Source organism: Coturnix japonica, chromosome 2, assembly GCF_001577835.2.
Source record: "Coturnix japonica isolate 7356 chromosome 2, Coturnix japonica 2.1, whole genome shotgun sequence".
NCBI classification, from domain to species: domain Eukaryota; kingdom Metazoa; phylum Chordata; class Aves; order Galliformes; family Phasianidae; genus Coturnix; species Coturnix japonica.
The window spans coordinates 99120198-99142613 of record NC_029517.1 but is presented as its reverse complement, the minus strand read 5'-3'; the positions used below and the strand labels follow the sequence as shown (position 1 = coordinate 99142613).

Sequence of the window (22416 nt, the reverse complement as noted above, 5' to 3'; positions counted from 1 at the left end):
GTGCCTGTAGGCAGCCTGGTCTAGTGGTTGGTGACCCTGCCCATGGCAAAGGGGTTTAAACTAGATGATCATTTCAACCCAGGCCATTCTATGATTCTGTGATTGTTGTCAGCAGTTTGGATTTATAAGATTTTTTTTTTCCTTTATCTACTGTATAGGTTATAGTACTGAAGTGTAGTACACTAAACTAATACAACAGTAATAACACTTCAGTATAGAACTGTTAGTCCTGTCAGCCTCAATTATTTACTTACAAACTACACGGTTTGTACTTTTTCATACAGGAATGCAGTGCTTTGGTGTCTCACTCCAATTTATAGGAGGGAGCAGAGGATCTTTAATATATGTATACCTGGTGTGAGATTAAGAAACAATGTTGGTCTGACCAGTTTATTACAAATCTTAATCAGGGAGATGGGGAAGGGAAGGACGGATGATTTAGGGTGATGGGGAATGGAATGCAGATGATAAAAAAGATAGAAAAAGGCAAGAACTGCGTAAAGTGGGGATAGTCACCACCAGGTCCAGCAGTGGTCCCTCTGCAAGACATTCTGATGCTCCGAGGCAAAAGAAACAGGGGGGAGAAGGGGTGGGGAGGAGCAGCAGTGTGGCCAGCCTTGGGCAGCAAGAGGGTGGCAGGAAGAAGCCACAGCGTTAAGTCCAGAAGCAGGCAGCAGGATTCAGGTAGCAGGTCCAGGAGAGTCCATCAGCAAGCAGGACTTCTGTAGTGAGGGATCTGATGGCAGACACCTTCATGTTCTTCTTCAGCACACAAGCATCACGTTGTGAGGTATCTGATATCAGAAAACCCTTTGTGTTCTTCAGCACGCAGGCATCCTCTTCAGCATGTAGGCATCTTCTTCAGCACGCAAGTGTCAGGTCGTGAGAAATCTTATGTCAGAAAGTCTAACTTCATGGTTACTAATCCCTCTTTTATCCTCCTTTTTCCTGCCTATGAAACATTCCTGGGTGCTTGTGTAAGAGTCATGTGCAGCACCCCCTGAGATGGACATCTTGCTTGAGATAAGCCCACACAAAAGACCACTTCACAGCCATTCATCTGCAGTTTATCTCTCTTGCCCTTATCTCTCATTGCCCTTGGCCTTGTCCATCTGTGTCCCTCAGACAGAGGATTTCAAAACCTTTGACCAGGACTTGCTTGGACTTGTTCATCTGTGTCCTTCAGCAAGCTTTGAGTCAAATGTATAACAGAATAATCTCTTACTTTTGTCATTCCATTGGTAGCTCAACACACAAGAAGATATCATTTTTTGTCACAATCTGAACATCACAAAACAGAACAAAATATAATGTGTAATAGAAATGAGTTCTAAAGCCAGGAGTTCTGTCTCATACATAACATCGCTGTTGAACCCATCATCTAGAAGCAGAAAGTTCTTCTCTTAGATTATTTAGTCATGGAATACTGAAAGGACCAGGTTTGTCAGCTGTGCTAAGGATTAGAATGAAAATCAAAGAGAAGTGAGGAATATTGCTATGATGTATTCTCATTACTGTGTTCTACTTAACAGATGGGATACAGTATGATGAACCATCTGTAGGTTATGGAGTTGCATCTGGGTCAGACCAAGGAAGAGTAAATTGGATAGATTGAAGCCTAGAATTACAAAAGAGTGGATCAATTTGGCTAGATCCATATCTCAATAGAAAGGGTTTGGTTTCTGGGTTAGATACAGGTGAGAACAAATCCTTCTTACTTCTGTCACTAATGATTAAAGAAGACTCCACCACACATTTGTGCTTCAAGTCATGGAGAACATACATGCTCTCTGGTCACTGTCATTACACTTCCAGTTACACTTCCCCTTACTATCAGCTGAGTTAGAACATTTCTTCAAAAGGACTATTTCTTTAAAATTAAGAAAAGTTAATTTTCATTCATAGCCCTTGTTTCAGATGAGGGACGTTTTAGATATTCAGATAAGTTAAAATATTCAATGTGAATTAAATATAGATATAAGTAGAAGAAATAACTACACTTTGCTGCTGTCTTTCGATACAGAGTGTGAAAAGCAAGGAAAGCAACCTTATAATCAGTAACACTGAAGTGTTCCAAAAGGCTTCTGTTGCTAAACTATATTCTTCAACTTTAACCAAAATATTTAAGTATGTCAGTATAAATAGAAGTATTGACATGTAATGAAAATCATTTTACCAGGTTATTTATTTTACAATTTGGAATGGGTTTTTTTTGTTGTTTTTTTTTTTTTCCTTAGTGGAGGTAGATTATATGTATCATATCTGAAGGCTAATTTCAGGCAGCAGCAGCATGAAGGTAAGAAATTTGATAGATGTTTTGGCCACTCAGGAAGTTTGTAACAACAACAACAACAACAACAAAGCCTAGCTGCATTTAAAAAGGAATGATTAACTGGTAACTCTTTTTGTGAGCATCAGAAAATTAGCAGGTTTTGAAGAAGTGTTTTTATGAAGAGAAAGTCTGGTGGATTACTTCAGAAAGAAATGAAAGCTCTACTTAGATGATGGAAGGAGAAGTGGGCACATGAGATAAAATCAAACAAAAAGGCTGAAAGATTGTCCACAGTAAGAACTGAGATTGTGATTGATTTATGTAGCTATCACCTTTGCAGTACTGTTATCCCAAAGAACTGTCTAAAGGTGAGACACTGACAGAGAAAGCTGCTTGTTCCTATCCTGTATATAGAAACTGTCAGGATTCTCCTTAGTTTTTAGCTTCTGGTTCCACAGAAATTGCTCATTGACTTCTATTTTTTGAAACCACTATGTTAAAGCACATTTCTGTTGGAGCACATCCAGAGAAGGGACACAAAGATGATCTACAGATGATCTCCTATGAGGACATGCTTTGAGAGCTGCAGCTGTTCAGCCTAGAGAATAGAAGGCTACATGGTAACCTGATAGCTGCATTTCAGTATCTAAGTGGGAGAAACATGAAGGAAGATGACAGACTCTTAAGCAAGATCTATGGCAACAGAACAAGGAGAAATGGTTTCAAGCTCACTGAGGGTAGATTTAGCTTAGATACAAACAAAAAATCTTATACAGTGAGGGTGGTGAGGCACTGGAACAGGTTACTTAGTGTTGTGGATGATGTCCTATCCCTGGAGACTTTCAACGCAAGACTGGATAAGGACCTTGGCAACCTGATCGAGCTATGGATGTCCCTGTTAATTGCAGGGGAGTTGGACTAGATGGACCTCAGAGGCCACTTGGAACTCTGAGGACTCTGTGATTCTATGAGCTGATCAGCACAGCATTTGATCTGAGACAAAAATCTATATCAGGCTGGTTTTATTGATAAATGTTTATCGATTAAACAATAAGCATATATATTAATAAAATTTATTTCCAGGCTCTGGAAACAGAATTAGAAGTACTTACAGTTTTCCCTATTGCTTGGAAAAGGAACTTCCTCCCTGACATTGTAGAAATTTAAATGGCAATGAGTCTTTGAAACTGTTAACCTCAACATCTTATTCTATGACTTCTGGCATAAGTAAGGTTGTTGTTCTGTCATCAATAGTATTTTCTTCAATTCAAAAGAAATTTTATTTCTTATTCTTTTATGACAACATGGTTAGGTTACCAAGGAATTCAGGCTACCATTCTAGTCAGTTTTATCCTCAAAGAATCTGTGGAAAACTGTTTTTTACTGAGGAAAAAATATTTTGTAATTGATATCTAATAGAAAATGTTGAACAGTTAAATATAAACAAACACTGAACAATCTATATGTGGTACTGTTTAGAGTGAGGCAAAGGCAAGTGCATGATGGTCACAGACCTAATAAAATACTAGTGCTGAAATTCACCTGTCCTTATAATTATAGCCTGTACATCAACTGTTCATATCATGGTAAATAAAATTTCGTGAGACTGTCATGTCTAATATCCTCCCATGTTTCTTTCTTCATATTCTAGTCCCACTTTGAAAAGCCACCAAATTGTGAATTGTGCATTTTTTGCTCTCTTAATCCTCTCCCCATGCCTTTCCCTAATCCTCCTCTCTTCTACTCTCTCTTTCTTAGTACTCTGATGAGCATATAGACCTCAGGCATTTTGTCCTTTTTGTAGCCCCTATATGTTTTCATACTTTAGTATCAGAGTTCACTTTCAGTACTGTTGAATCATATCAATAAAGCAGAAACATTAGCACAGGTATAAACTAAAAATTCAAATATTGCACCTCAGTTTTTTCACTTTCAGATGTTCAGGTTAGAGAGTCATGGCTTGCATTAAATGTTTAGAACTGGTGTGTAATGAACACTTCTTTTTTTCCTCTTGAAATTCTTTACATGAAATGTTAAGTTGTAATACAGTGTTCATTCAGAAAATAGAACCTTTGTTTCAGTGGAGAGAAATTAAATGGTTTGGTTTTGAATGAGCTCAAGTAATGACATTAACATTTTACAGGTAATCCTGAGTTTGGTAGTTATTTTACTTGACTATTTCATGAACTGTTCTCAATAACTGTTAATGTAGCTGAAATAGGAACTATATCTTATATTTCCTTTGATATGCCAAGGGTTGGAATTGTTCGCTACAATGAATCATTTGCAGCTGTTAAAACCTTTTGATTCCTGCACTGTGAACTCTATATTTTCTTCTGTATTTATTTAAAATTTACATTTAAAATTTACATCTCACATTATCTTCTAATGTCTGTTATGTGTAAGTCTAGCCAGCACCTATAGTATCACTGCCTTGTCTTGAATTACTGTGACATTTTATTTGGGTGTGGTTCTACTGTTTTTTTTCCTTAAAGTCTCACTTTTGATTTAAAAACTACAGTGTGTAATTAGTTTCAATGTACTTTTTTTGAAACTGTTACTTTTGCCATATGTGGCAAATCCACACCACTTTAACTATGGCTGCTAGACTGTCAGGTTTCTTTCTGCCTGAGTGTTTTTTGCTAGGTCAAGTGGTGCCAATCTAGGCCAGGTTCCATGGGGTCCTGGACAGCCTCATCCAGTGGGTGGCAACCCTTCTCAAGACAGGGGTGTGGGAACTGAAGTCTTCAAGGTTCCTTCCAACCCAAGCAGTTCTATGATTCTATGACTGGATGATTTTACAGTTTTGTAATGTTTCTTGCTTTGAACCAAAAAAAATTATGTTGTTTAATGTATTCCCAGAGATGCTTTCTACACCATCACAACTTCAGTGTTCATCAGCACCTAGTAAATATTATCCTTCTAACCATGTACTGGAATTTCAAGTTGTTTATGCCTTATTGCTTTCTGTTGAGTGACAGAATGTATTAGAACATTATAGCCCCAAATGGTTCCTTCCTCTTATGGCAGATCCATTCTCTGTGGATGACCACAAGCAATGTAAGGAATGAAATGACATAACATCGGATTTCTGCTTCACATATATCAGTCATGAGTTAAATATTATTACTAGTTGCATTGCTCTGCTTAATTGATGTCAAAGGTGGATTCAGACAAGAGAAAACAAACTAAAACAGACTACATGCAGGCAAGAGTCAGCAAAGAAAGGAAAAAATCCAGGTCCTTTTACGCTTTTATGTTTAACAGTGTCTCTGACAATGAATTACTTAGGATCCCATTGTCTGTTGCCAACGAATAAATAGATAAATAAATAAATAAATAAATAAGGAAGTAATCCTCTTTTACATCTTCTCTAACCAAACTGAAGGAATTTGCATGGTTGTTATTTACAAATTTACAGCAGTTAGCAGGCTGACCATTCACATGTAAGGCTTTCTGGATTCAGAGATTGTATGGATGATCTATAGTTCTGACTATGAACTTAATCTGTTCTAAGCTACATTCTTGGCTTGGGTCCAAGTATGTATTACTGACCTACTGAGCAGAGGCAGACTGAGTGACTGAATGGAAAAGAGGGTAGGATTTGGTCAAACTCTTGGGTACTCATTCAGATCACCAAGTTTTAGAATTTATTGTGTTTCAGTAAATAAAAAATAAGTTTTCTCCAAACCATCTTTTAAGAAACATAACTTACCTCCTGTTAAAGGGTCCAAATCTGTCTCTAGCTACATTGAATATCATTATGAGCTGACAAGCTTTTAAACTGGAACAGTAATCTCAGAAAAGAGAATTACAGTCTGTGCTGTTCTCTGAGCTGTCTTTTCTGTGGAGACAACAATACTGAAATAACAAACTGTGGTTTAAAAAAAGAGAGTTTTAAAGAAAAAAAAAAGTGATTTCTTGAGCATGATAATTACATTTTAAGTTCTTATTCTAATCAAAATTTGAAATCCTTGTCTTTTAGTCTCAGGCATCACATGGCTAGACTTCACCATAACTATTTTTTCCTATGTTATTGCCAACTTACCAGCACTCCACTCTTAACGTGTTTCATTTTATTTGCTCAGTCATTTCACAGTCCAGTTGTTCTTTTTGGTCAGGTGGCCTATAACATTTAGTTTACTGTCTGAAACATCTCCAAGCTCAGTATATAACGACTCAACACGATTAGCCATTTCTCCCTAGCCTCTTTCATGGGGGCTAATAAATCCTCTTTAACCAACAAGGCTGTGGCAACTCTTTTGCTTTTCTTATATGTCTTTTTAAAATAAAATATATCTTTCAATATCACCCTTCACCCAGCTTTCAGTTATGATATAGTATTTTCTCCACTTTATTATCTGTCTCGTCCTGTTGTGTTTTTCCTAGCAAAATCTTTAATTTGTGTATATAGACAGACACTTTAATATCCTAAAGTTACTGAGCTTATTTTGCTCATATTAGTGTCCACAAATATGAATCCCCCTTTTATCTTTCTCCTCATTTATACCTCATGTGATTTCCTTTCATCTTGGCCTGGCTCTGGACTGAACTTTTCACAACTCTGACATTTGAGAAAAAGATCATTGCCCATGTATGACAGTTACCTTTTCTATTTGTGGAATGCCTTTTAACCCTGGAATGATTGCTACAGTGCATAGGAACAAGCCCTGTATCTCTCACAGATACAGCTCATAAGCCAAATGTTTTGGTTTCTATGGCTTTGTTAGAGACAAAGATGTGAAATGCACTTTTGTGTTGTGTATTATAATAAAAAAAAAAAAAAAGTAACATTTCTATTTTCTTTAATTATCTTGTCTTTCTAGTTCTGAGGTTTTTTTCACTGCTTCAGTGATATCAATTCATCAGATCTAACTGACAAGCTAGTTGCTTATTAGTTTGATCTCTTCCTATTTTAGCACTTAAAAATATTGATGGAAGGAAACTACCCTTATCTGAAGAATTCTGTTCCAAAAGATTTTTCAGGAATTCTAATCTAGAGTTATTTCTGGTCTTAGACAGTAAGTGACTTGTACCTCATGCATTGATTACGGTTTTCTCAGTTGCAGGTAGGGAGGTAGAATGGTCTTCTCATATAACCTGTGTTCCAACACATTCCGCAATTCAGTGAGAAATTCGGCGACATACAAAACATCAGTTAAGTGTACCGTCATGTCCCCCAGGGTAGAATGATGTTTATAAATGGGAAGTTCATTTTATCATGAAGCATCAGAATTAAATGATGTATAAATTTTGAGAATGTATGTATTCTGTAAAACAGACAAAATACAGGGAAACCTCACTTCAGGCTTCCAGTACTTAAAAGGAGTCTATAAACATGAGAGAAATCAACTTTATGCACAGGTAGATAGTAGTAAGACAAAGAGGAATGGTTTTAAACTAAATGGACAAGATTTTTATTAGATGTCGGGGAATTCTTTGACTGAGAAAGTGGTGAGGTGTTGGAACAGGCTGCTCAGTGAGGCTGAGAATGCCCTGTCCCTGGTATTTAAAGACATGGATGATTGGATGGGGCCCTGAGCAATCTAATCTAGTTCTTGATCAAAAGGTATGCAATCATGTCTGTGGCAGAGGAGTTGGAATTTGATGATCCTTGAGGTTCCTTCTAACCCAAATAATTCTGTGGTTCTATGATTACCTTTGCAAGAATGTGAAGAGTTCTGAAATACTGCACATTCATTACTCTTATCTTGAGCTATCAGTCTCACTGATGGAAAACATCTCATTGAGTATATTCCTTAAAAAGTAAACACATAAACAAATGAGTAATTGATCAAGAAGATCTTAATAAACAAATAAATCATTTTTAATGTCCTTTGATTGACTTTTCTTAGTTTAATACCTGGCACCTATAATGAAATTTGAGTGGAATACTGTAAATGGAATTACTATATAATTATTATTTTTCCAAGGGTATAAACTTCTTATTTTCCATCAAAATTGATGCAATTTATTTACTTCCATTAGAAATTTATGTTCTCTCTCATTTTGTAAAATCTGAGAGTAACTTATGTCACTTAAAAATATGTTCTATCCAGTTTTCTGTATGTAGGATTTGTCTTTGTCAGAATCAGAATATGTGGATTCTTTAATGTTCAGTAATTTCATGGTATTGAGAACAACATCCTAGCCTTTGGATAATGAATAGTTTGAGTGGACTTGACTGATGTTGTGGCTCTTTAGACTTTCTGTGAATTCCAACTTCTGACTACGATGAGACAGTATCTTAATAGTCTTTCTGCCTCTTCTCACTTTTAGAGCAACCTCAACTGAGAATATTAACACTCTCACACCAACTAGGCTATAAAATTTGCATGCAGTCTCTGCAAACAATGAGGATTACTTAAGGAAACAGAACATAAATCTGACTGACTTAATCTGAAAACAAAGAAGATAATTGGATTGTAGTCACTTTCCACCTTCCTCAACCATTAATGTCTATCTGAAGACGCTGTAATTTACAGTATTTGGGTTTTCAGTTGCAGTGATGAGACAACCTAAGCTGTGTTTCTTTGGAGTCCAGTATTGCATATCCTTTCAGGAATGTCCAGCATTAGTTACTGTAAACAATTACATCAATGTCGTTTCAATCAACATATGATCATCCCCTTCCTGTACCCAATACTAGTCATTTCTCTTGATTATCATCAGCTTATGTGGAGCTCAGGATTTTTTGTTTGAATTTGAGGGATTAGAGACATATAGATGTAGCCTAATCCCTTGGGAGCCACTAGGCAGTTACTTAGAATCCAACTCATCTATTTCTTAGGTAACTAAAAGATGTAGAAAATGACTAAATTAGGGAGACATTCAGAATTTCTATTCCTTTTCAGTACCTTTACAGCTTTAAAATTCTTAGGAGAAAATCTAATTATGACAGACAATTGTAAGCTATAAGTTCAGCTTTGAGTAATGTGTTCCTGCAACCTAAAATATCAACTTTACCCATTTGTAAGAAATGAGTAGTAAGCTGCCCAGGGAGGTGGTGGAATCACCAACCCTGGAGATGTTGAAGGAACATTTGGACATTGTGTTGAGGGACATGGTCTAGTATGAACTATTGGTGGATTGTTGGAGTGATCTTGTAGGTCTTTTCCAACCTTGGTGATTCTGTGGTTCTGTGATTCTATGATTTGATGGATAGTCATGGGACACCTGCAAGTCTGTGAAAAAAAACTTGATCAATCCCTAAAGAAGCAAAAAAAAATCCTTACTCACAATCTCATTAAGGAATAGTTGAGCAAACATTCTCCTTTTTCTGCTGGTGTGAAGTTAAATGCTTCTGCTGATCAAATGAGCATATATATATTTAACTGAAATTCCATAGTTTAATATTTATCTTTGTAACATAGCTAAATTATCAGTCAAAAAGTAACTGAGATTAACAATTCAGTTGTTTTCTCCAGAAACTGCAGTGTTCCATTAATTATTCTTGTGCAAACCTACATGAAGAGCCAAATCCTTAAATAGTATTAGACAATACATGAAAATTCCTTGATATTCAGACAGTCATCTTCTGTCCTTATCCTAAGGAGCATACTTGAGAAGAGGTACATTCTTTTCTTTTTATTTTACAGGGTATCTATTATAGACAGTAGCAAACATCAGTTATCTGGTTAAATGTACCCCTGGTTTTACCTACTATGGCAATTCTTATGTCCATTATCACGCTTTACAAACCCGCAGGCTGCTTTGAATAATAGAAAAGAAAAAATCTCCCAGAGGCCTGGAAGTCTTGCCAGCATATTAATAACAAAAATCTTTGCTGGCTACAAAGTGGTTAAAGGTCAGGGTAAAGGCCTGACATGCACATTGCTTAGATGAACCATTTACGAAAAAAGATGGACATGACAATTAGGCAGTTTTCAGTATTAAGAAAAACTACAGACTGTGAGGATTGCTCTGTCTTCTGAGGCACTGTTCTGTGGATTCAAACCAATGCACCACTGTATGTATATTACCATTGTCTGTCTCAGTACATACAAGTAGAACCTTTTGGATCATGCTGTATATGATACAAGATTGTTTTTGATAGCTGAATCACTGACTAAAAAAATAACATTAAAAATCTCTTCATTATAAAAGTGCTAAAATTACTTATTCAGAAAATATTAGTACATTTAATCTGGGGAAGAAGTGTGCATTTACTTTGGGCTCATGACAAAAAGAACTTCTGGTTTATGATCCTCAGATTACCAAATAACCTTGACAGCTGAATCAGTGTTCCATGACAACAAGCAAGCCATTGATAAATAGCAACAAAACTATTAGACGTTGAATTTATGAGATGAGTAATAGAGAAGCTAAATTATAGGTTTACCATTTGAAAAACTACAGCATGACAAATCTGTGCTAACGTATGTATGTGTGTCTATGTGTGAATGCACTGAAGGAAAAGAGAGAAATGGAAACTTTTAAAGACAGAGATAAAATTAGCTTGCCATGGATATTACAAAGGCACAAATGTATTACCTTTATGTGAATTAGTTAAATTCAATGTAAGTAACTGAAAAAGCTACTGTGAAGTTTTCTTCCTGGTTTTATCCTCATTTTTACTTTTAAGCACTGTGATGTAGGAAAAAAAAAAAAAAGGCTGAGGGGGGGTGAGAGGGAGGGGGGTGGGGTGGAAATTCTGGTAAGCAGTAGTTCTTCAAACTGCCTATTGCAAACTAGTAAATTCCATTTAAAGTCAAAACCTGAACTATAAAGAGTCAACACCTAAAGTAAGAGTATACTCTGCTGGAGTTGGAAAAACTCTTCTTGGCCTATTTGCACATCCTAGGAAAGAAACAACAATTATTTTTTATCCTCCTGTAATCAGAATGAAATGTATCAGGAATCATTTTTAATTAGGTTGAATTTAGTGTCAGATACAGTCTTGCTAGCAGGAGAAGGGAAGTAACTGTCTCTCTGTACACAGCAATAGAGGCCACACCTCCAGTACTCTGTTTCGTTTTCAGCCCCTCACTGCAAGAAAGACTGTGAGGCACTGGAGTGCATCCAGAGAAAGGCAACTAAAGTGGCAAGGGGTCTGGAGCACAAGTCCTATGAGGAGTGACTGAGGGAACTGGGGTTGTTCTGTATGGAGAAACAGATATGATAAGAACAAGATAACTTTCTGATAGGAAACTTTCTGATATGACTGATCTTCCAGGCATATCCTGTAGGCTTTCTGTTCTGACAGTGGTTAAGAAATTTTTGATTTACTGCAGTAAAATGTGAGAGCAAAACTGAAGACTAATCTTGATCAAAAGAGACCTTGAAGTTACTTTTGCTTCAGAAATTTGCTTTATTGTGATCCAAAAAAAAAAAAAAACCAAAAAAAAAAAAACAAAAAACAAACAAAACAAACAAAAAAAACCATAGGGGCCCCTGGGGACCTACGAGCAATCTTAAAAATAAAATAAAAAAAAAAAAATTAAAAAAATAATTAAAAAGTCGTTTCTGCTCCTGCCATACTGAAATAGTCATTGTCAAGTGGGATTCTTGTGCTCTTATTTTTCAAATGCAGGACTGCAGGTGACAGGTGGCAGCAGCACTCTAGTGTTCATCTTGTCTGTGATCTGCAAACGTCTGAGTCTGGCTGTTTTTCATGGTGAAACACCAATGGGTTGACAGCTAACATTAAGTTTCCAGAAAAGTATTGTAGGTAGTGGGCAAGAATACAGAAATCACCTTATGTTCTGATTATGTTTTTCGTTACCTTCACTGGAATATACACAACAGTCAGACGAGTTACAGGATTAATGCTGAGGAGCTAGATGAAGTTCTGTGACCTGTGTTAAAGAGGACAGTATGCTGGATGATCTAATTGGATCTTCAGTCCTAAAAATCTGTTAATTATACTTCTGTAAGAAACAGCTGCAGCTTTGTCAAAGGGGAATTAAACACTGGAAATTCATATTGTCCCAAGTACTGTTACAGTAGGTACTGGAGATAAATTTGAAGCTTGACAAATAAATGAAGGAGATTCAAAGGCAAACTTTGTGAAGGTTTTGGTTAATAAAGCAATTTTGTGTGAAGGGTATTCAAACATTTGTCATTTATTCATTTTGCCTGAACCAGTATGAATGGTACTGTCATTCACAAATATCAGTTAAGAAACATTTGATTGTACTTTTTTAGAAACTAATTGTGCATATTCATCTGTACTGCATCCACATCTGATGTCTGTTATATGGCCATCATTTCTAAAGGGACACTTAAACTCTGTTAGGATTCTGACCTTTAACATGGTATTCCTGTTATCCTCTATTCATAAACAGAGTAATAACTGAGAAGTCTTAGTATATTCAACTACAGATGGTGGTTTGTGTCCAGTAATGCTAATGCCCATGGCATTTTAGCTTTCAGAAGATCATGAATATCTGCTGTGCTTAAGGTGCATATGGCAGAACTGTAACATTCCCCTCAAACTGCAGATCATCGTATTTCCACGTCCTTCATGTTTGCAATGATGAATTGCCAAAAAAGTGCTTAGCCAAAAATGGGTATCCTTTTAAACAAAATGCTGAAGTTAGTCATATGCTTTCATCCAAAACAATCAGAACCTGAGCCAATTTAGTGCACATAAGATACCTTGGAAGGATTAATTTATGCTGTAGAGCTTGTCATATGTTTAACCAATAGGAGTTCTCTGCACACATGGATTTTTTTTTTTCCAAATCTTGAAGCTAAGTCGGTGAGCCAAATGCAAAATCTAGCACCTAAGGGCATCTTGTAGATTTGTAACACACCCTGCGGGTGCCTAGCGTTGAGAAACCATTGAGTGGATTACACAGATTCATATAGTTATTTTTTTCAGTGCTGACAGACATAATATGAATACTATTATTAAGACTGCATAAATTTTTTAGAATAATGTGCATAGGAGAACAATAAAACTGCACAATGTCACTTATTCACCCAAAAAAATTATTTTAAAGGGTGAGTTGAATGTTTGAGCCTCCGTAGTGGGGTACTGCAAATGTAACACCTATACACCACACAGATCAAGTGTATGGTATACAAAGTTGTATTGAATTTCTCTAGAAGCAAATTAATATGTAGATCGATACTTAGGTCTTGTAGGAGCTGAAAGAAATATATCAAATCTGCTAATAATCTCCCTCATTAAAAATCAGTCATCTCTTCTCAAATCAGTTGTACAAAATTTAAGTATTTAGACAAGGCCTTTTCCAGGGGATCATTTGAGCGATTTATTGCAAACAACCAGTTCTTCGTGGGATGAATAGCTGTCTGTTGGAGCCTCTTTCCAAAGTCTTTACAGAGACCTGAGAAGATCCTGAACCAGGCACTTATGGCTGAAGTTAATGAAATGAAGCCAGTGCTCAGAACTGATATTGAGAGACTCATACTAAAAAATATTCTGAATATGCAGTGTCTTTCAAATGTGTTATGATGTTGAACTGCATATGATGACTAAAATTGAATTCAAGATACGTGGTTAGTTTTTACCTTATGTGAATACATGGAAAGATCTGGCTCAAAGCAAAGGAATGAAAAATATCACTGTATCTAATACGTGTTGTATTTTCTAGTCATACATGATACATTTTTGGGTCAAAGTCTCATTTTTTCCCCAACATGACTTTATAATAAACAGCTTTGCCGTCTTTCTGACTATAGAGATGACAAAGAAGTTTGTTCTAAAAGGATGCACAATGCAGCAACAAATATACCTAAGAAGACACAATCTAAGAAGACATGGGTGTAACAAGAAATCAGCATGTTCCAACCCATTGGCACATTACAAGATGATTCTGCAATTCTGTTAACATAGGCAGCTATGGAGAACTGTATTGAAGAGGGGAGCATTGCAAAGCCTGAATGGGGCCTGATGATTGCATCTGGTATACAAATCCAAAAACAAAATTAGACATTAGAAGTATAAAATTTATTATATTCCTCCACCCCAATTCTGTGTGGACATTTTTAGTGAATATCAAAGATAATAAAATTGAACACTGAGTCACAAAATAGCATGCTTATCTTAAATTTGAATGTCAACCAGTTATCAAAAAATGAATGAGTAAAACCTCATAAGCAAATGTACTACTAGCATAAAGACAGTGGAACTAAAGTATATTGTACTATAACTGGTGGTATATTTTTTCCATTAGCTGCTTTTTTTCTGGATTATCAGTCCAGCCTACATCTTTTTTCATCCCTTCCTGGGTGTATTTATTCTACAACAGAGCTTGGATTAACATATGATTACTTAAGATTAAACATGTTGAGTTATCAGTCTTTTAGTTTTGTCTTTCTCTTCATTCCCCTTCCCCAGAGAGATTTTGGCATCACTCAAATGGATAGTGAATTTGTGAATTTGTTTCAGGATCCTGAAAACAAAAAATGTGAGCTAAAATTAAATATTCACTAAATACAACTCTCAGCAGCTGTAAGTGAACTGATATTGTGTCAGTCCTCTCCTGTGTAGATGAAATGTAGACAAGAGGATGATGGTAGTTTTTTAACCATTTTATCTCTCACTTTTTTTCTCTGTCATTACCCATTAATCACTGCAGTGCCTACAAATGCTCCATGGCTAAGAGAAAAGCTGAAGAACAGATTTCAGGTGTTCCTGTCAACAAAAGGAAGTCTCTCCTAATGAAGCCTCGCCACTACAGTCCCAGTCTGGAATGCAAAGAGGAAAATGAAGATAGGACGGATTTACAGGAGGATATCAGTGTCCTCGAGAGCAGTTCAATTCCAGGTAATCATGTAATGAGGCTCCACTCAAACCTGAATTCTACAGAAGGGGAGCTATGAAACATTGTTTTCAAAAAGGATGCAGAATGTGTTTGGCTTGTAATGGAGCTGGAATAGTGCATTTCTATCTAGGTTTAACCATCCAATTATTTTGTACCAACTCCTCCTGGGGTCTAGTAAATGCTTTGTAGGTCACACAGAGAGACAACTACTGCAGCAGGTCAGATATAGAGCAGCATCTGCTTCTCCACTAGCTCTTTCAAAGAACAAGGTTAAGCCCAACACAGATAAAAACACATTTATGAAGAGCAGATTTTCATCGAAATATATAGAGCTCTTAGGGGAAAAAAAAAAAAAAATAAAAATAAATGCTTAGCAAAATGTTGTTGACTTTAACATTTAGCAAAGCAATTTCATGCATGTGATGGCTACGTGTGTTCTGATTAACACAACTATTAGAGTCAGCACTTTTGTACTTGTTATTTAAACTCTGCTAAGCCAGACATGTCTGACAATTTACTGAAACTTCTACCACGTATATGCTGCAAAATATAGAAGAGCATGGGAATACAGAAATATATAGCTGTAGTTTTTCTTTGAGTCTCATTCTATGTTATATATATATATATATATCTATATTCAAGATGAACATTGAACATCAAACAAAATTGGCAGATGCATATCTGTTTAAATAATACTGCATAAGTTGACAATCAGGGAAGTGAGGAGAAATCAGTGGAATAAATGCTTCACTGTTTTAAAGGGAAGAGACATCGTGAGATGGCAACCATCAAGACAAAAGGAAAGGGATCTGGCACTGGGGAATTAGTAATCATAGCTACTATGAAAACAGAATACAGAATGAATTTAAATTCTACTTAGTTGTTACTACAGATGTTTGAAGGTAATTTACTTTCCTTTCCCATTACTAAGTTACTCGCACAAACTTTTCAGATATTTTGGAAGGAAGCAGAGAAATGAGATTAAGAATTTAGATCTTTATTCACTCTAAATAGATTTTATTAAGAGGAAAATAATTCTCCCACATCTTCTACATATGATAGCTACATAGAGGTATAAACAGATAGAAGAAGACAACTGTCAGGTTAGAGTCAAATTCTTGTTCTACTGAAATCAGTGGAGAATTCTGTCTTTTTTTCTGAACTCACTGAAGAGAAACTATTTTGATGATCATATAGGTAGAACATGTGCCACATGCAGATGAACATAACTTATTTAATTAAATTTTTTTCTTTTTTCCCCCTAAAAAAAGGCAAATGTTTAGACAGACCATTGACATAAATGTAGTAGAACCTTATTTGTACCTAGTCATTTAGTTTTGAGAAACAAACTGGTTTTAAAATTAAATTTACAGAGTCAAAAGCAAAGCCAAGGCATCTGAATTGTTAAAACCAGTTAAACAACACATTTTTTAACATTGCATTTGTAAAATTCCTCATTTTAGTATCAATTATGATGGTTTAAGAAGCAGTCACCCAAGTTATGATGCATTTGTATTATTTTTCATCTTTCATCTAGAAAAATAATTGAAAATACCTACTACTATTATCAAACCTTGCTATATATTTTTATTATTATTATTATTTCTGAATAGTGTACAGAACAACTTATTTTTGAAATGACTCTTTGATGTTAATGTGTCATTTCCCAAATGGCAGAAGAGCAAATAATAAAAACCGTTTGACTAAAGTTTGTTATAGAGCCAAATGATCATTCTTACTTGCTGACATGTGAAGACAACAGACTTCTTTATTCAGAATACAGCAATGTGTGAGGCAGCAGAACAGCTGCTAAAAAGTTACACTAAGGATTACAGACATTTTTTTTAAACACAACTTCATGCACACAGTGCACAAGGCCACCTCTCCCTGTGTGAGCCCAATTTTCTGAAGAATAATAAGAATTAATCAATATTTTCTTTTAACATATAACAAACAGTTGAACCAAACAATTATGTAAACTGGAAATGACCCAAAATGCTAACAGTTTGGCAGCAGTAAAGTGAAATGCATTGTGGTGCACATGTGCATTTTTGTCCCCCTTTTCCCCTCCACAATAATCTGCACTTAATAGGAATATTTTAAACTATGTAGCTAAGCAACAGAGGTAATTGTTGCTTTCTAGAGCTTTTGTTAGGCACTCTAACACAGCCCAAATATGCATAATTAGGTATAATGTCTATAAATCATTATTGTACACATGTGGGTAGTTAAGTGGATTGAGAGAATAGTTCAATGAATTGGACATATTCACTGAAAATGCTTTTTATTTGTTTTCTGTAGTTCATAATACTTTAAAATTATCATAACCCTTTACACTTTCTCTTAATAGCTCACTATGTTATGGAGAGAAACTTCATTTGCATTTTAGACTATGCCTAATTTATTATTTAAACCTGGAGTTCTTCTGATTCGGGAGAGAACAGACACATCTTGGGAAACAGTCTGTGCTTGTTTATTCATCCTCCTTTCTAGGAAGTAAAATGTTAAATTTTTCAGTTTATGTTGAATAGATCCCAACAAAAGAATGTACCCTATAATCAGCATTATTGAAGGGGCTAGTGTTGTGACTAAATTCTTCCCTTCATCCAAAAATGCTTTTAGTTACTATGGCAATATTTACTTGATCCTGGCAAACCAGTGTTGATTTTAGAGAGATAATTACCAGAAAGGAAGATGATGGAGATGTATTTTTGAGTGTCCTTGTCAGAGGAAATGTTTATAAAAAAATTAAATGAGATACAAAAGGCATATTGTCTTCCACACCGTCCACCTCTCCTACATGCAGCCTCTGTTACCATCTGCCTGCTGCTTTTCTTCTGAAGAAAGATGTTTATAAAGACAGGATGCACTTCAGTGGTGTCTTTAACAAGCCCTTTATGAGTCTGTACATAACAACCATTTCTGTTTGCCTGTGCATGACCTGATCTATCACTTAATGTGGCAATTGCAGTGGTGACCAGAAGCTTGCCCTTAGTGAAGTATGGATGTTTGTTTTTTTTCCTTCAAGGTCTTTCATGGGGCTCAAGTAATTAGGGTGTATTTTGAGAAAATATTTAGGAACCTTAGATGAAAAGAAAATGGATTTTAGAGGAATTTTTCAATGTGTGTGTTTGTTTATGTTTCTCTGTATATGATATAGATTCTGCATATATAGTATCTATATGCATAGATGTAGTGCATTATATTTGTACAAGTATATGTGAAGGTGTATGTTGTAAGACAGTATATTTCTTTACCAACAGCAAAAATAGCAATAGTGAAGAATAATATAAGGCGGATACAATTTCAGAAGGGCTTTTCCTGTTGCTACAAGTTGTCATTTCAAATAAAGCACTGGTGAATTAAATAATTTAAAGATACCTTTGAATAAAGAGATGGAAAATTTTAAGTTAATACCTTCATAGCACTTCTAAAAGAAAAGCTTTTTGCTTTTCTTACATGTTTTTCTCTTGCCATTTTTCTTATGCAGAGGAAAGGACTGCAAAACCATGTGAGGAGACTCCTCATTCAGGTGGGCAAGAAAATTCCAGTCAAGGAAAAGATAACTACACCAGTTACCAAGATGCCGTGGTCAAATCTTTGTTGAACAGTGGAAAAATTGCAAAAGATGCACCCAGTCAAGCAGTGGCAGAAAATCTAAATGATAGTGGCATTCAATCCTTAAAAACAGAAGCTGATGACACTGATGAATGTTACATGATTGACTCAGCTGAAGGAAAGGAAAAGACTGTCATTTCTGACCCAAAATATTGTTCATCTGAGGAAAATGAAAGTAACTCTGAAATGATGGAAAATGAGTGGGACAGCTCCTCAAATTTCTCAGAAGAAACTAGTATAAAACCCCATGTAACTCAAAAATATATTGCAGAGTGTAATCAACCTAGCATCTTGGAAGTCCCAGAAATTAAGAAGGAGGAGGTAGAATTTGACCCTTGTGAAACACTTTGTGATTCAGAAGCAGAGCTAAGAGCACCCCAGGAGTCTCACTCAGATCCTTTTGAGAAGAGAATTCAGAATGTGTTCCCTGAAAGCGAAGAAGATGACAATGAGTGCCTGTCAGAAACCACGGAAATGTCAGCTGACATGGACAAAGCAAAAGGGAACTTGAGTTTGCTGGAAGAAGCAATAGCTCTGCAGGCAGAGCAAGGGCATGTGTTTCACAGCACCTACAAGGAACTGGATAGGTTTCTCCTGGAGCATCTAGCAGGGGAGAGGAGACAAACCAAAGTTATTGATGTTGGTGGGAGACAGTTATTTAGCAACAAACGTAAGGAAGTATTCTTGGCTGTTCTTACTGGCTTAAGTATTTATCCTGTGACTGAAAAAGGACACTGAGCTAGGTTTTATAGAAACAGTAAGGATTTGGAATTTAGCTGGTAATTTTGCTAATTATGTACCCTCACACTAGTGCCTTACATCTGACCAGGTTAAACACTGGGTACTTGGCTTCCTGCCGAACGGCTATGTGAAATGATCAGTAATGGCTACTAAAAGTGCTGTGTAGCTGGCACTGACATTCCTTCTCCTCCTTCTCCTCCTCTGCTTCCTCCTCCAGAGAGTGTAAATACATACCTCCTGAATTTCAGCAGCCAAAAAAGAAGGCACTAAAACAGTGCTTTAAGGATAGGATAGAGTGAAAAATTGGCCTTTCCAAACATATCACCTAATTCCTAAGCCATGTGTTTTCTGAGCTCTGTCTACTTCATGTATCAGCATTACCTTTTACTATAGTCAGCACATCAGAGCCAGAAAAGCACAAGTGTGCTCTTCTGCCTCATTCACCATCAGTTTAATTACCAGTAAGTTCCAAAATCTGTATTGTTTCTGGTGCTGTGTGGCATCCTACAAAACTGCATTGTTACATATTCTATATCTAATCAGGCTTCTAGAATTGGAGATTTAAAAGATTCAGGTTTGATTTGTAAACTGGGTTGGCTGAAATGAAAATCCTTGACTGATGGTAATTACAGAAGATTGAAAGATGTCATTTTATAAGCACATTTTCTGCTGTAGTAAGTAACTCTACATTAGTCTGTCCTTTGACCTTTCCTTTTTGGCTTCTAAATATGGTGAAGCCACCCTAGCATAGCTGCATTTTCTGCTTTTTTTTTTTTTTTTTTTTTAAACAAATAGATTTGGTGTTTCTAGAGTTACATTAGGATAACTCTTCAGAGCAGCACTGTGGAGTTTGTGTAGATGATGTGGCATTTGCAAATATTATAGTTATTTAGTTAACTGAAGCATTTAGTGTATAAGAAAACTTATATTTTTTCATTATTTGCAACTATGCTATATTTTGTATTGTTTTCAGGCTGGAAACACATCATGCATCTCATTCTGTCTTACCATTAATATGTCATATGCTGTATGTACTAGGTGTTGGTCTACCTCCTTGCAAAACTACATTAACCTTTGTTTGTTCAGATGACAAAGATAAATGTAGAAATTCCGCAAGTACATTTTTTTTTAATCCTGAGACCAGGTTTGTTCACTCGGGTTCACACTGAAGTCAATGTGACTTTCTCACAGCACATAAAGAAAGGAGGAGTGATGGTAAGCATGGTAAAATTTGGCCCTTTCTGATTTACCTCATAATGTCATTAATAGTAGTTTTCAGGTGAATTCAGGGGCTACATTCATAAAGGCACAAATTAAAACTGTCTTCAGGCTGTATAAACACCTTATGATTTTAGTCAATATATCATCAGGCACAGATTTTTTCTTTTTCTTTTTTTCTTTTTTATTTTTCACATGAATAACTGGTTTTTATTTCTAGTACTGAAAATCCACCATCAAATCCATCAGCTCTTAATTTTCTTTCTTGGATGCTACATCAGAAGAACATGGCTTACATTTACATTTTTCCATCTTTTTAATGATAAAGCTTTCCAATTACTGCAGGAAAAATTAAATCATATTTTAGGGTCTCTCTTTATTCTCTGTCCACTACAGCAGTACTTTCCATTTGCAGTTATTTTAAAAAGCATGTGGTCTCCTGTTGATGCTCATTCTATTTGCTTTTCTCCCTGATTTTTAATTTTTTGTCTTTTACCTAAACTCTTGCCAGGAAGTTTAACCCTCAGCTGTCTCTGGTGATCCTGCTGCTGAGCACATCCTACCTCGCAGTCCAACAAAATGAGCTTGAAGGAGGCAGCTCCCTGTGCTGGCTGCAGCTGTTTTCTCCCCCAGCGCCGAATGCTGTTGGCAGCCAATCACAGATTGAGCTAAAACCATCCTCAGCAATTTATGCGGCTACTTCCTGCAGATTTTTCACAAGAGATTTTCTGGACCAGAATACATTCCTTTCCCGTCCAGACTTCTGATCCTGCATTGGAAATCAAATAAAGGCTTTTTGACCAGAGCTTCTTGCACAGTTCTAGGTGCTTGAAACAAAAATTGGGATTGCATCGTGGCTATTGCAGAGTGGTAGCTCTGGGGCTGGGCTGAGACCTCCTCTTTGAAAGGGTATCGGCTGCTCCATGCTTTGACTTCATTGTGGGCTATTCCACAAAGCAGCATTGCCATGTGTACCAGAGGGAGCTGCTTGCCTTGCCTCTCAAATGTAAAGTGGCATGTATTCAGTTTCCTAACAAAGAACCTACAGCCTAGAGATCTGCGATATTTAAGGAATGGCTTCTGGTTGAAATGCTTTTTTGTTTTTGTTTGTTTATTCACACCTCATCTTTTATTTGGTTGTCCCAGTTTGCTGCGGCCTGACATTAGCAGAGTAAAAGATTGTCTCTGTTGTTTGGTGGTTTTGTTTGTTTGTTTGTTTGTTTTAATTTATTTATTCCTTTATAGATCTTGTTGTTCGCTGATGCTGCCAGTTCTCTGGCTTATTGGATTGTGGCTTCTGTCCTGTTTGAAGCTCTGAATGGAACAAATGACACTGCAAATCCTAAAGCTATGTAGTTTACCGAATAAATGGCTTACTAGGAGAGAGGAGCCACTGCTTTAAGGATACAGTGTGTAAAAACCTAAAGAGATGCTGGAATTACTTAAGCTCATGTTAAAACTTTGCGTAGGAATTACGTCTGAAGTACAAAAGAGAGATTTTATCATCCTGCTAAGTGTATTCAGCTGAGTGCAGGAAGAGTCCAAAACCAATCAAAATCCTTATCTGATTTCTTTGCAGATTCACCCAGGGCTGAAAAGAGAGAAACCAAATGTCCCATCCCAGGATGTGATGGCACAGGGCATGTGACTGGGCTGTATCCCCACCACCGCAGTCTCTCAGGCTGTCCTCACAAAGTTAGAGTGCCACTAGAAAGTGAGTATCATTGCCCTGAAGTTCAGAGTAACTGGATCTGGACTAGTATTGTGGGTAGCATGTGTTCTTGCTGGAAAGGAAACCCATTTTTTTCTGGGTGAGATTACAGAAAAAGCCTG

The 22416-nt window shown here is 36.3% G+C and overlaps 1 protein-coding gene across 4 annotated transcripts in view; it reads left to right on the top strand.

Annotated features, from left to right (window-relative positions):
• ST18 (ST18 C2H2C-type zinc finger transcription factor) overlaps positions 1-22416 on the top strand; it is a 183715-nt gene that overhangs the window by 118920 nt on the left and 42379 nt on the right. For all 4 annotated transcript variants that reach the window (XM_032442722.1, XM_032442723.1, XM_032442724.1 and 1 more), the window contains 3 exons: positions 14821-15008; positions 18497-19294; positions 22163-22297. In XM_032442722.1, the coding sequence (XP_032298613.1) occupies positions 14821-15008; positions 18497-19294; positions 22163-22297 (1121 nt within the window). The remainder of the gene's footprint in view (positions 1-14820; positions 15009-18496; positions 19295-22162; positions 22298-22416) is intronic.